This window comes from Barbus barbus (assembly GCF_936440315.1).
Source record: "Barbus barbus genome assembly, chromosome: 15".
Lineage (NCBI taxonomy): Eukaryota > Metazoa > Chordata > Actinopteri > Cypriniformes > Cyprinidae > Barbus > Barbus barbus.
The window spans coordinates 6,602,039-6,617,002 of NC_136743.1; the positions used below are offsets into that span (position 1 = coordinate 6,602,039).

At 36.8% G+C, this 14,964-nt stretch overlaps 2 protein-coding genes across 3 annotated transcripts in view; one reads left to right on the forward strand and one right to left on the reverse strand.

Moving 5' to 3' along the window:
• The window catches only part of LOC306881210 (calmodulin-regulated spectrin-associated protein 2-like), a 48,533-nt gene that overhangs the window by 14,361 nt on the left and 19,208 nt on the right, over positions 1–14,964 (reverse strand). For both annotated transcript variants that reach the window (XM_079435186.1, XM_079435187.1), the window contains exons 3-5: positions 14,401–14,562; positions 7,747–7,824; positions 706–847 (exon numbers count right to left, since the gene is read on the reverse strand). In XM_079435186.1, coding sequence (XP_079291312.1) covers positions 706–847; positions 7,747–7,824; positions 14,401–14,562 — 382 coding nt within the window. The remainder of the gene's footprint in view (positions 1–705; positions 848–7,746; positions 7,825–14,400; positions 14,563–14,964) is intronic.
• On the forward strand, positions 788–13,875 carry LOC306881209 (sterile alpha motif domain-containing protein 9-like). The gene is made up of 3 exons (XM_079435185.1): positions 788–1,228; positions 8,212–8,289; positions 8,590–13,875. Exon 3 carries the CDS (start codon positions 8,591–8,593, stop codon positions 13,535–13,537), a length of 4,947 nt encoding a protein of 1,648 aa, XP_079291311.1. The 5' UTR covers positions 788–1,228; positions 8,212–8,289; position 8,590; the 3' UTR covers positions 13,538–13,875.

Consider the following 14,964-nt stretch of genomic DNA (forward strand, 5'->3'; position numbering starts at 1 on the left):
CCTCTCAATTAAACAAAAGTAAGACAGTATAAAGTAATACACTTTTTCAGACTAAAGTATATTGCAGTTTTATAAGTCACTTTCCCAGACAATGTTTAAGTCTTGTCTAAAACTACAGAATTACACTTTATTAGATTTAGTACAAGATGAGAAAATCAACTAACCTGTCCTGTCCGAATAGGGCTTATTACACAGCAAGCCTTAGTGATCATGCGGGTGAGACAAATTTTTGGCGTTTCCCAATTCTGCCATTCTCCGTAATTTACTTCTCCCCTCAGTAAATTGAATCAAATTGTGCAATTTAATAAAAAATTATCGACGTGAAAAAAATCTATTAAATAGATAGAAAACAGAAAATGCTAAATAACATTTAACGCCACAAACTTATTGTCTGTTCCTCATACAAAGCTATTTATTGTATAGATTCAGAAGGCCTGGAATTCAGAGAATGAATCATGTGGACTACATTTTTGTTCTTTTTGAAAACTGACAAACCCTGGTCACTGCATGCTTTTATTGTATGTAACAAAAAACAGCACGAATATTCTTAAAAATATCTTATTTAGAGACCCACGGCAGAAAGTCATATGTTTAAGATAGGGGTGGATAAATAATGATAAAAATTTAAGTTTGGGGTAAATTGTACCTTTAAATTAGAGTGAAAGTCTACAATAAAACCATATTTCTCAGTGTTTCTTGCAGTACCTTCCAGTGGCACAGCATCAGGACAGTAGAAGTGCAGCAGTGCAGCCAGTGCGCAGCCGTCCGTGTTGTCCTTCAGGAGATTGTCCACCAGGGGGAGAAAAAGAGCCGGACGTGCTTTAGAGTCCTCTCTCCTGTACCGCCCCTGTGGATTACACACACACAATTGTAGAGAACAAAATGACTTAAGCATATAGTGATAAGTCTGATGTAAATTAACATGATCTGCTACAGTTTGTTTGAATGTGAGATCTGTATAAGCAAACTTAACATCTCGTGTCTCTCAAATTTCATCTCTAGGTTACAAAATCTTGACTTCCTGATGGTTTTTTTTATTTTGGGTGTGTTCAAGTTTGCTGTGGTTTAGGTTGGGCAAAGTACAGAGGCAAGTACACAATAAAACTGGCCTGCGGACATGATGTTGATATGGAAATATTCCTCAACACAGTACATTCACTGTGACTGTTAGTAAGAACAAGCTGAAAAACAGCACGCAGCATCACACGAAGAGCAGAAGACTTGTAGTGTGAGTACTGCTGAATATTTACTTGATTTCTCATGATATAGAATGGCATACAGTACAAATTGCTTAGCCTGTAGCTGTTTCCAAAACAACTTCCTATTTATATTCTGTAATTTCTTTCAATTATAATTTCCATAAATATAATTTAATTTATTTTTAAATGTCTTTATTAAAGCTTTATTTGTGGGCTGACTTTGGTAGATTGTCCCAAACATCTGCAGGGCAATTTATGATTCAGCAGTACAATGAAGATATGTCTAACTTCAAAGGAATGAAAGTATAGTTTGTATGAGCCCATGCTGTAGCCATGATATACATAGAAACAATAAGGAAATGTTTGGAAAAGGCTTGATTTTCATAGATCAAATGTCTTGTAAAATAAATGAAGACTCAGTAGATCACATGTATTTTTTATGACAATTTATCACTTATTTAACATCAACTTGTAACACCTGTTTCACACATACTCCATTTGCAATGCGTAGGCGGTGTGTATTTTTTCCATATCTATTTGTCCAGTTAGTGTGGTAGCGCAAGAGCGTGGAGTGTGTCAAGCCCACTTTAATCAGAAATACAACGCGGCATACGTTTACTGTTTACGCGTGTTCAGTGATAGAATCAGCGATTATAATAATAGGTTATATGTGCTTTGGTGCGCTGTGTCGTGCTGCTTGCATCCGGTATAGTAGTGTTACTTGGTTAAGGCTAGATGGGATACAGCTGTGGCTACTGGGCATGCCTCACACCAATATTGCAAATTTTTTGTCACACTGAAGAAAAATAATAATTACTGTTTTGCATTATTTTAAGGGGCAGGTTTAGGGTAGGTGTAAACTTTATTAAAACACAATCTAATACGTATTGAGTGAAGGGAAACATCTATTGATGTTTAATGTTCAGTTATGTTTGACATTTGAAAGAGTTTCTGTTACGTTGAAGTTTCCATTGCACAGTGCAATAGTTACCATTGTGCAGAAGAGTAGAGCTTATGGTTATGGATACTACTCCTATAAGGCATTAAGCCTTGTTCAATGAGCAGTAGCTTTGCTAGTGCCAGTGGAGTACTTTCCAGTATTTCTCAAGTATTTTCCTACTTGAGCTGTTTGACTGTATACAGTCTTTTAAATGTACAAAATAACTCAAAATCAAATAAAAACAGGCCTCACTCCAAATCACAGAATTTTGAGAATCAACTTAAAATAAATGAGCACATTTCACTAATTATATTAAATTCATTGTGTCATAGATTAATTTAGGAGATTTTACATGATTTATTCAGATAGATTCCATTAAAAAAATCAAGTCGTAAAAACTACTCAAAAATATTAAGTGTAATATTGTTACCATAATCTTAAAAAGTAAATAGCTCGTTCCATTTTTTACAGTGTAATCGTGTAAGCAGTCATTCTTGAGAAGTGGGACAAAACAGGGTGCAAAACTGAAAAAATGAAACTTTGTACACAGACAAATGAAACTACATTTATGTATCTTATATGTACTAAGCTACTGAGCTATGCTTTGATGCAACCTCCTAACTTTCTCTTTTTTAACAAAATGTGCTTTTTACCTTGGACTGTGTAATATAATTTCAACTTTATCTTTAACAGCATTCAAGATGTTTTTAACATTTCAAAACACATTCTCATGTTAGCAGATAGATTACACTTTCACGTGACCAACAATTCCACAGCAAATATAAAATATCATAATGAAATATTGTCAAAATAGTCATCTGACGGAGGTGACGGATCTGACGGAGTTGACACATCTCACGGTGGTGATGAAAACCTGAATTTGTTGTCATTTTAACTATCAAATACATTGGATCAATCAATTACTGTATTAAAACAAACACAACAAACAGTGAGTTTGTTATTGTTTATAAAGCTTTTAAGAGTCACATTTAAGTATTTTGATATATTATTGGAACACAAAATCTGACGGTGTTGACACATTTGGCATTTCTTTCACAAAACAAGTAGCCATTTAGTTTTTTCTGTTGATGCTAGATGCCAATGGAACCTGCTTCAGGAGAATAAAAATATCTAAATATTTCAAATAATTTCCTCAGAAATTGGAAGATGGTGTTGACATATCATGGTTGTGACCAGGAAATATTAACATTAGGATTTAAAATATTCTAAAACTATAAAACTTAGCAGAGCCTGTCTGACAGTGATGTACTCTACGGAGAAGGATTGTGGCGAGGGGATTCTTTAGAGTGACAGCTGCCCCTGATATTCCCTGATTTTATTACATTTTAATAAATGTTTGACGGTGTTGACAAAAAGTGGGGACACAACTTTGAAACCTTATGAAACATGCATGTATCACTGAAAAACAACCTTGCTTTGATATGAGACTTTATTAAGTGTTACTTTTCATAAGACAAGGTCTTTTTCATCATTAAAAATCATTTTTATCCATTTTGTAGCATATGAATGATTGAACCCTTCTCTGTGGACACACTGTTTTAGATGTAGTGAGAAGACAATAAGTGTCATAGATTTCACATAATAATGATTAAATCAAATTGAAGGGGATAATTGTGTTAAATACATTTTATTAATAATCCCCATAACATTTACAATTGAAAATATTTTTTATTTTTAAACCTAATAGCAGTTAAAATTGCTGGACATGTTTTGTCCCATGTCTCAAGAATGACTGGTAAGGTGTTTCAATTTTTTTAATGAACAGTAGGACTGAAATGTAAATATGAAATGGAAAATAGAAATGTGAATTGTTTGAAATTATTTAAAACAGATCTTGCTGTCATTTAAAAATTTTATATATCAGCACACCACAATGATATTAAAAAACAAAACAAAAAAAAGCTTTTGAAAGATTTGAAATTTAATGGACTCATAACTATAACTGTCATGAATCAGGTCCATGGACTTCCATTTGCTCGCCACCAGCGGTCACCCGCTCACCACATGGACTCTTGCATTACTGCAACATTACTGTTGCACTTCACCCCGGACTACAGTTCCCATCATCCATTGCACTGATGACACACACAGCTGATTCCAGTCACACACTCAAACCTGAGAACTATTACACAATCACACACCCTATAAACCATGGACTTCCTTGCACAGATCGCTGAATTTTGTCTAGCACTTATCACTGTCATTGCTGATTTACGATTATTGCTACTTTACGGAGCCTTTCATAGTTTCTTAGTCTTAGGCTGTATCCAAAATCGCCCCCTATACCCTCATTCACTATTCCCTACATTAGTCCACTCATACAGTTCACTTGAAAGAGTGAATGAAAACGAGGGAGTGAATTCAGATACTCAGTGCACTGGAAGGACTGCCGCTTTTGCATAGTTTGCTTGCTGTTTAGTAATCATTTGATACGGGCAGCTCCAATAGTAAGATTGAAGGATTTATCTTGAACTCCGTCACAGAAATTATGTATAAGCCCTAATAGTCAATTTACAATTAATTTTATACCTGTGTTGTATTACGCTGTATTACACCGTGGACGAGCGCTTTTAAAAATAGAAATGTGAATTCTTTGAAATTATTTAAAACAAAAATCTTGCTGCCAGAGAACTACTTTGCATATATATGCCATCACAAATAGTGTAAGTCTGTGGGACTATGGTATAAATAAATTCAACTGTATAACAGTTTCACTGTAATTCATGTTATAATGTTAGAATTAAAGAACAATAAACATAATACATATTACCGTTGCACTTATCTGTGCATAGTAAATGCAGTTATTTTTAAGCTGTTGTTGACATCCTATCTAAAACGTGATTTAGCCCAAAAAAACCAACAACAATAACGTTACCACTTTAATATGTCTTGCAATATCCGTGCATGCAAAGGTTCTGCGAAATCCTCTTGTTCAATATTCTCGGAGTCTGGATTGATATGGCAATATTGAGGAACTTGCTGAAACAACGTCTAAGCTGTTCGCCAATCACAAGACACTGGGACAGCTAACCAATCACAACACATTTCATTTTTCGGAAGGCGGGCCTTCATCAAACCCGGAACTTATCGAGCCATTTGTGCCAGGCTGGGGAGAAAGGTATTTTAATAATGTAAATTATGTGAAAAATAATGTGTCACGGGGCGAACAAGACGTGAGACGAGACGTGCGGATCCATGTGCAAGCTTTTATTAATAAACATAGTCAAAAAACAGGCAGGGTCAAACAACGGCAAACAGGTATGGTACGGGTAAGACACAGAGCAATCCTAGGGCTAGTGAGAGTCGACGATCGGCGAACAATATCCAACAGGGCAAGGCAGAGAGATAATCCAGATATACGAGCAGTAGTCCAAGAGAGGTGCAAATAGAGTCCAAAGAGCAAGGCAAAGGGTAAATCCACGATACAAGGATGGGAAACAGGAAACGAGACTATAAACAAAACAAACTAAACTTAGACTTAGAAAACACAGAATGGCTCGGTAAGGCAGCTAACACTAGGAGAGTATTATACGCAGAACCAGACTCAGAGCTAGACATACACACAGAAGGCTCGGTAAGGCAGCTAACACTAGGAGAGTATTATACGCAGAACCAGACTCAGAGCTAGACATACACACAGAAGGCTCGGTAAGGCAGCTAACACTAGGGGAGTGATAAACGCAATACAATACTCGGCAGAGAGGAAGAGGAAGTCCATGGTACAATAATAAAGTCCATAGAAGTCCACCCCACAATAATAACGCGTTAACTTGCCCAACCCTAATTTCGATGTAATTGAAAACATCCACCCAAAACTTTGTTAAAATCACAGCAGTAAAAAGGGGGTTCAAGAGTTTCAGGAAAGGAAGAACAAATAAAACTGAAATCTTTACTGTATAAATTCCCCCTATGTACAGTATATATTCTAAACAGGAATTTTTAAAGGAACACTCCACTTTTTTTGGAAATAGGCTCATTTTCCAAGTCCCCAAGAGTTAAACAGTCGAGTTTTACCATTTTCGAATCCATTCAGCCGATCGCCGGGTCTGGCAGTAGCACTTTTAGCGTAGCTTAGCATAGATCATTGAATCGGATTAGACCATTAGCATCTCGCTCAAAAATGACCAAAGAGTTTCGATATTTTTCCTATTTAAAACTTGACTCTTCTGTAGTTACATCATGTACTAAGACTGACGGAAAATGAAAAGTTGCGATTATCTAGGCCGATATGGCTAGGATATGGCTCTCATTCCGGCGTAATAATCAAGGAACTTTGCTGCCGTACCATGGCTGCAGCGACTGAAAGTAGTCCCCAGCTATATCATAACTAGTTACCTAGCTGGGGATTTTCAGGCGCTGCGTAATATCATTGCGCCTGCTGCAGCCATGGCTACCGCCAGACCCGGAGATCGGCTGAATGGATTCGAAAACAGTAAAACTCAACTGTTTAACTCTTGGGGACATGGAAAATGAGGCTATTTCCAAAAAAAAGTGGAGTGTTCCTTTAACCTCTGGGACAACAGGGTCAGTGCCAGACAGAGTGACAGAAACATCGTCAAAGCACTGAAAATCACCAACATGTACAAAAACTCTCAAAAATAAATGTGATTACACTTATTGTCAAATACTTAACTTAAAAAAAGCACTTAATTGTCTTTTTTGATCAATTTAATGGATCTCTGAATTAAAGGATTTAATTTCTTAAAATCATAATGACCCCAGACATTGGAATGGTACTGTAAATATACTAATAATCCTCGTTATAAACAAAATAATCATCAAATTTAATATTCAGTGAAGACGATTTAACTACATTTTATTCAATGGGGGCAGCAAGGGACCTGGATAATGGGTAGGGGGCACTGGCCCAAAAGTGGTTGAGAACCAGTGGATTAGTGCATTCACACTGCACGCGATTGCAATAAATAGATACAATTAAAATCTACTGTTTCACAGTCAACACGTGGCTTTTTGGCTAGGTTTAAAACAAGGAAAAGTGCACTTTTATATAACCAAGGCATAACAGATACACTTGTGGAGGTAGAAAAACAAAGTTCTTTAAGGCCCGTGGGATTGCTTGTAATAAAGATTTAAATGCAAAAGAAAAGTCATGAAAGCCGCCTGTTTCTGGCAAGTTTTATTTAAAATGTTTGTGATAGCCTACTTCTAATGTAAGAAAAGTAGGCTATATGCTGTTTAAATGTGTTGCCACTTGCTTGAGCAACTTAATATACAAATCTAAAAGTCAAATGCATTGAATAACACGTTTATATTTATTGAGTTTAGACATAATATGCCTATGAAAGATTGAATTACTGTACTGTGATAAAAGAGGATCACAATGCTGAAAAAGCATTTTCAGTAACAACGTTTGGATTTGAAATCAAAATAATGGGTAAATGTTGTGTTTGTGGTAAACAGAAGCGGACTGTGAACGCGTCCCGTGTGAAAGAAAATGATCAAACTGCATACACACTGCAAACGGAGTATGTATGTGTGAAACAGGTTTAAGAGTTCAACAATATGCAAACATTAGGAAACAATGGCTGTTTCAGAGTCTTAATGTTGTAATGAAGATCTCCTCACCTTTTGAACCATGCAGGGTTCTCCTATATCTTGAACTCTTTGTTCTTGAGCCAAATGTTCTCTAAGATGTCCATTGACCTACATTGGAAAATGAACATGTGTAATAATCATATAGCCTACATAGGAACACACAAGCACAAATAAACATAGATTCATTCACAAGATTCAAGATTTTTATTTTGCCAACAGTCTCACCTAATTGCATATAAGAAATAAACTGTTAGCACATATTTTTTTTATTTACATCACATAATGATCTAAATTTACAGGCTTTTTTAAATGGTTAAAACACAGCTTTCAAGAAACCGTTGAGAAACCTGGGTGGGGTATAATGTTGATTCATGGAAACAAAGCACAGGGTGTGTGCAATTGTGATTTACTCCATAGTCTAGTGTCATGGACCTCTGAAACAGTGAAGTTTTGTGTGTGGATTTAACTCTAATATGTCTTTACTTGTCTTGTCAGCTGGATGCTTGGTAACACATAATGAGAAAAAATCAGGGAGGGACAGTGCTTAGAGAGTGTTTTCATACTCCATAACAGGTAAGATAAACAACTGAACATAGGCTACTATAATCTCCACAAAAGGAAACTTTTTAGATTTTAGTTTACAGCATGATGGCAAACACCACACTTGCTTGATTTGTGTATATATGTTGATGAATGGTTATATGTGAATAAAAGCCTAAATTAAATATGTTCATATAATGTGATCATGACTCTTCGGAAGACTTGGAATAAGCCACTCAATTTTTATGGATTGCTCTGTGCCTTTGGCACTTGTATATTGTGTATAAATCAGATGTAAAGATATTTTATTTATTTTTTGTTTGTTTGTTTTAGTATGGCTACAGTAAGTCAACAGACAGAACTTCCTCTTCGTGTAGAGGAGTGGACACGGGAGCAAGTTTATTACTGGCTGACTGAGGTGATTAAGGTGGATAAAAAACATGCAGACAAGCTATATGAGGAAGAAGTATCAGGGGAAGAACTAGTCTGTTACCAGCCCAAACATCTGAAGGAACTTGGTATTAAGCATGGTCCAGCTGTTAAGATTATCACCCGGTTAGAGACATTAAAGAAGGAACAACAAGAATCATATTCTTCTGAAAATTGCAACACACAGCACACAGAGGCCAGGCTGGACACAACAGTGGAAAACAAAGACAGCATTTCAACAGATCAAACACAAATATCCCAAAAAAAAGACAAAAAATCAAAGAGAAAATCACACAAAAAAGAAAATACAGAACTTAAAAGTGCTAATTCCACGGACAAATTAATACAACTGGGAAAAGATTCAGTAGATAACATCTCCAAAAGCACACCGAAAGAAGAACCACAACTAAATGATCCTTTAAGGGAGCCCCCTTCACAAAGAAAAAACATTCCACTTTCAGGAACTTCTAGTTGTACATCTTCACAAGAAAGCGAACCAACAGAGTCAGCTGAACGTAAAACATCAAACATTAATACTGATAAAGTAGTTGAAAAAGAAAAGCACATGATGAGGTCGAGATCCGTACAGCACTCATGTAGCCTCTATCCATTTGATCAGAACTCTGCTTCTCATCGATATATACAAAACTACACTTTACCACCAGAGACGGGACCAGGTAATCTGACAGATCCAGTTCATGAGTACAAGTTTATGGGCAGAACAGATGACATTGATGTGATGAAGAAGAAGTTCAATAAAGAGGTGTTTCGGTTTGCTGCTGGGTGTATGAACAGCCGCACAAATGGAACAATACACTTTGGTGTAGCAGACTCCAAAGATTCTCAGTATGCTCATGCTGAGATTATTGGGGTCAGTGTCGACAAGAAGGACACCATCATTGATAATTTTAATCAGGGTATTAAATCATACTTTGACGAACACAAAGATGAAGCAAAGCAATGCATCAGACAACCACGCTTTGTAGAAGTGCTCTGCCCTGACAGCACACTATCTGGAAAATATGTCATAGAGGTGGATGTTGTTCCATCCTACAGCATAGTTCATGGTAAACTGTTTTATATCCAGACTCTTGATGAGGACAATCAATGGAAAAAAAGCAAAGGAAAATCACTCTTCATCAGAGAGGGAGCTGCAACTAAAGATATCTATAAAATTGGTAATCCAAGAGACTTGCAATCTGAAATAGCCCGAATAAGTACAAAAGTAAATGTTATGGACGACAGGAGAAAAGAGGCAGAAAAGAGGCCTCTGAGTAAAGGAACATCAAACCAGGGGGAAAAGCTGAAGAATCTGTTGACATGTGGAGGAAGCGGACTGGATCATTATGATTATTATATTATAGTAACAAACAAAAATCACCCTGAACAACTCCAGCATCTTCAGTTCATGACAACACTGAAACTGTTCTGTGTATTGGACTTTGATCCAAAGTCTGTAGTAAATGGGTCCTGCCACAACTACAGAGATGTTCGGATTGCAAATCTTCACAAACCAAGCCAGTTCCATGGAGATCCAGGAACAATAGTTAAAAACCTTAACTTATACAAACAAACAAGTTGGGTATTTTGTAATGGCAGAGAAGACCTCAACACTGAATCTGACAGACCACTTCAATCAAAAGAATGGTTAAAACACAAAGCTGGAGAGGTACAAGACATGATTTCATTCCTTTGCAACAAAGACACTCTTCCAAGAGGACGATTCTTAGTCATATTCCTCCTCCTCTCCACTGTTGAGGCCTCAGTCGATCCAATTTTTGACACATTCATGTCATTTTATAAAAACCTTGGGGGTACAGAAAACATATTAAGTATTTGCACTTCAGATACGTCCTTTCAAAAATGGAGGGATTTCATTAAAGCCCGGTGTGATGATGACATCAGTCAGCGGAGCATATATGACCTGGAACTCAGTGAAATCAATGGGACAATACTGAAACTGGGCCAGAACAAGCAAAATGCTCAGAGACTTCTTCCATCTGCTGAGGAAAGTTCAGTGATTCTCCATAAGAAAGATGAGGATCTTATGACATCCCTTAATATCCTGTGTGAAAATGAATGTGAAAACGAATACGATGAGAGCTCTGCAGAATTTGAAGAGTTCAAAATTAAAACCGAGTCTGAGTTCTATAGAGGAGGCAAAGTGAAATGGTGGAACTTCTATTTCTCAGAGCAACCTGCAGCGAAGCCATTCATAAAACGTGACAAACACTCAAAACTAGAGAACAGTATCAGATCTCAGACCAGAAATACTAAAAGCACTTGTGTCACAGTGAATCTCTTTCATCACCCAGGGTGTGGCGGCACCACCATGGCCATGCATGTGATGTGGAATCTGCGAAAAGAATTCAGATGTGCAGTGCTGAAAGACAACACTATTTCAAAGGAAGAAGTAGCCCAACATGTTTCTCATCTGATAAAGTGTGGAAAAAGTGAGAATTCATTAAAAACACCAGTCCTGCTATTAGTGGAAGACTCAGAGGAAACAGAAAACACACAAGTTCTCAAGCACTCATTGAGGACAATCACAGGAGAAACAGGTGCAAGTGTCATCATCTTAAATTGTATACGTACAAAAACCCCACAAGACAGACACAACAAAAGTGTTGATCAGAGTGAATTCATTACAGCAAAGCTATCTGACAAAGAAAAATGTGCTTTTGAAATGAAGCTTAAAGAACTTCAAGAAATAAAGTCTTTCACAACTGAGAACTTCTACAGTTTTATGATCATGAAATCTAATTTCGACCCAGAATATGTTGCAAATGTTGCAACTAACATTCTGAAAGATTTCAGAGTTTCCGAGAGTAAACAAACACGGCTTTTCTGCATACTGGCTTTGTTAAATTCATATGTTGCTGAACCAGCCATCTCAAGATCTCTATGTGAAGATTTTCTGGTCATTAAAAGTGCATTTTGGGGAAGAGAGTCCGTGCTGGAGAAAATGGAGCCCTACTCCTGTTTGTTGATTGAATTCGGGGCAGAAGAATATGGGGGATTCAAAGCAATTCGCTTTGTTCACCAACATCTTGCAACAGAATGTGTAAAACAATTAGAGAAGACACATAACTGCTCCAGAGCAGACATAGTTCTTGACATGTTGCATTGTGATGCCTTTTTCAAAACCTTTGCAGTGAAGGACGTTCTTGTTCAATCGATGAAAAGCATGCTGATCACTCGTCAACGCAAGACAGAAGGTGATGAGAAAGACACCCTGTTTTCACCACTGATAGAACACATAAACTCAGGAGAAGATGGTCTGAATAAAATACAAAACATTTTTATTGCAGCTTCGGAAAGGTTTGATAAAGACTTCACAATTCCTCAAGCTCTAGCAAGACATTTGTACCTGAAAGAGAAGAACTTTGCTGAAGCTAAAAGGTGGGCAGACATTGCGAAAGCCATCAAAGAAAATTCCTACACCTTAGATACAGTTGGACAAGTTGCAAAAAGTGAATTAAAACACAAACTGGAGTGTATAAAGCAAGAGAAGAAACCATGCACAGCTGAAGACTTGAGTGAATATCTTGAGTTAGCAAACACAGCCAGCAAAGCTTTCAGAAAAGCCCAAACCTTGGCAAAGACAGATGATACCCTTGAAACTGAACAGGAACTTCACAGGAGGTTCAGCCCATATAATATATCTGGCTACATGGGTGAAATCGACACAACCATGACTGTTTTTGACATCATCAAAAAACTGCCATTGTTTAAGAATGGTGATCCAATGAAAGATCATTACATCCAGAGCTTTCTCAAAGGAAAACTGCCCTGCGCAAATATCCCAGTTTGTGAAAACAAATCCAATCATGAATTTGTTGCTGTTCTTCAGAACTATGAATCTTTCCTTACATCTTTAAAATCACAGGTGAAAGAGGCATTTGACTTCCTTGAAATTTACTTCACTTACATGAAAGAAAAGGGATCTGACAATATGAGAGACGTAAAGACTCGCAAGAGGATCTCAGAACACTATCAATACTACATCTCATTATTCTGCACCTCTGCAGAGGACAAACAAAAAGAGAAAAAGCAGAAACCAACACTGAGTTTGAATATGGAGATTGAAGAGTGCAGAATGTTCCTAGAGAAAAACAGGGCTGATACATTCCCAGGCCTTCTCCATATTTTGGAGCCCAAAACAGTGTCAGTAGAACAGATTGCTGAAAAATACTCATTCATATATAAGAATTCTACCATCAAAACTACAAAGGACAAAACAAATCATCTGCTTGCACATTTAATCCTTCAGCTGATTTGCTCAAAATCAAAGTTTGCAAAATCCACAGAGGAGCTCAATGAGCTTTTAAAAGAAATTCTGCAAGATGTTGGTACACAGCACCAATACCCAGAGCCTTTCTACCTTGCCATACTTTTGCTCTGGCCAGGAAGAAATGTCAGCAGCACTGGCATTAAGACATATGTTGATAAAATCAGAAGCTCAGCAAGAAAGAATCTCTCCCATATGTACCGTACAAGGTCAACCATTGCACACTTCTTCCTGGGGACATCTGATGGAATACAGAGGCTGGTGACTAAAGTTTCCCTTGACAGATCTGATAGTGTCAGTAATGTTAAGAATCGCAACATTCTCTGGCAAACAGGAGAAATCTTTAAGGAAACCCCAATAAATAGCAAGCTCCTCAGAGTGAGTGGTACAATTGAACAAGGTGAGGTCTTCACAGAGTACGGAAATCTTAAGATCCCATTGCGTCCTGCATTTCTTGGTGGAGTGAGAAGTGGCTACAGCACAGAGAATGTGTCCTTCTACATCGGCTTTGCCATGGATGGACCACTTGCTTACGACATTCAGTACAAAGATGACATATAGATCATGTATGATAACATACTATGTCTGTTTCTAGTCATGTACAGCTCAATCTAGAATCAGTGATTTAATACACAAAACATGCTCAAATTAGTCCGTTTGTTTAAAACAGTAGCTCAATGAATTTCCATGTGACAGATGGCTATTTTTAAACATTTAACCGCGCTCAACTAGAAAGCGGAAAACCACATTTTATCATTTTATATTTATAATATTTTATAAATTAACCACAAATCATAATTAAATGAATTAAATGTGAATTTTTGCAAATCCTTTGAGGAAATCAAACATTTCCATTTACAATTCAAAATAATCTCAAATAAACTTGTATGCTAATTTGACCTGTTTGTATTTGACTGATGTTATACAGTACGTCTTGTGTTAATTCTGGACTTCATTTCATCACATTTAAATTAATGAATCAATTAAAAATTTGTCATCATTTACTCATTCTCAAGTCCTTTCAAATAACTTTCTGCTGTAGAACACACACAAAAAAAGTAATTTTAAAAGTTATTAAAAATGTTAGGGTTCAAACAACATTGGGCAACACTGACTTTCAATGTATAGAGGGGGAAAAAACTCAACTGAAAAAAAATGCACTGTGGGTTACATTCAAGTTTAGAAAATATTGTTATGTCCAATTAGTCATAATGTAACAAGGTTCCACCGACAAGCCATTTGTCTGTCTCCTCTGAACATGCAAAATATAGCATTACATAGTCAAAAAATACACAGCTGATATATATTACAAGTTGTTAGACATTCCGGCTAATCTGAAATCAGCTGTACATTCTGATATTCACTAAAAGTTACATCTCAGACAATACGTATACACATTTTAATGTTAGTTGTAGGGATCTCACCTTGTTGATCCATGTTGTCACAGCCTCTTCAGCATCATAAGGGAAGTCTTCCTCAGGAAGGAAAGGAGTCAATTTTTGTATGCAGGTTAGCACTCTCTCCACGCTGACCATTTCAACTGTGTACGCCATCATTAAAGTATCAATCATCGCCAGGTGAGAACTCTAAAATGACAAGAGAAAAAAGAACACAAAAAACATAAGCACTGTTTCTTAGAAATTCTCAACACAAATTAACTGATTGTAAAAGAAACTAGTTTACAAGGAGCACAAAGAACATATTACAGACATATTGTGCAATTTTACGTAAACTGAGAAAAGCAGTATTTCTGATTTTTCATGTATTACATATCTTAGCAGAAGGTCAAAAACTGTGTCTGTCTGTGCATGCAACACACATGCAACTGATGATCTGCTGCCATTTCTTCAACTACTGCTATAAGAAATATGACCTCTTCCTGTCTGCTAAGTAAGTCAGTATCTCACCTCTAGAGGATGCTATTGAAATTGTGTGGATCAGAGACTGATCTAAAGTTGCAGTGCATTGAGTATCTTGTGTGGCACCAG

Excerpts from the sequence above, each read along its gene's own strand:
- LOC306881209 (XM_079435185.1), top strand. The coding sequence starts at position 8,591 with ATGGCTACAGTAAGTCAACAGACAGAACTTCCTCTTCGTGTAGAGGAG.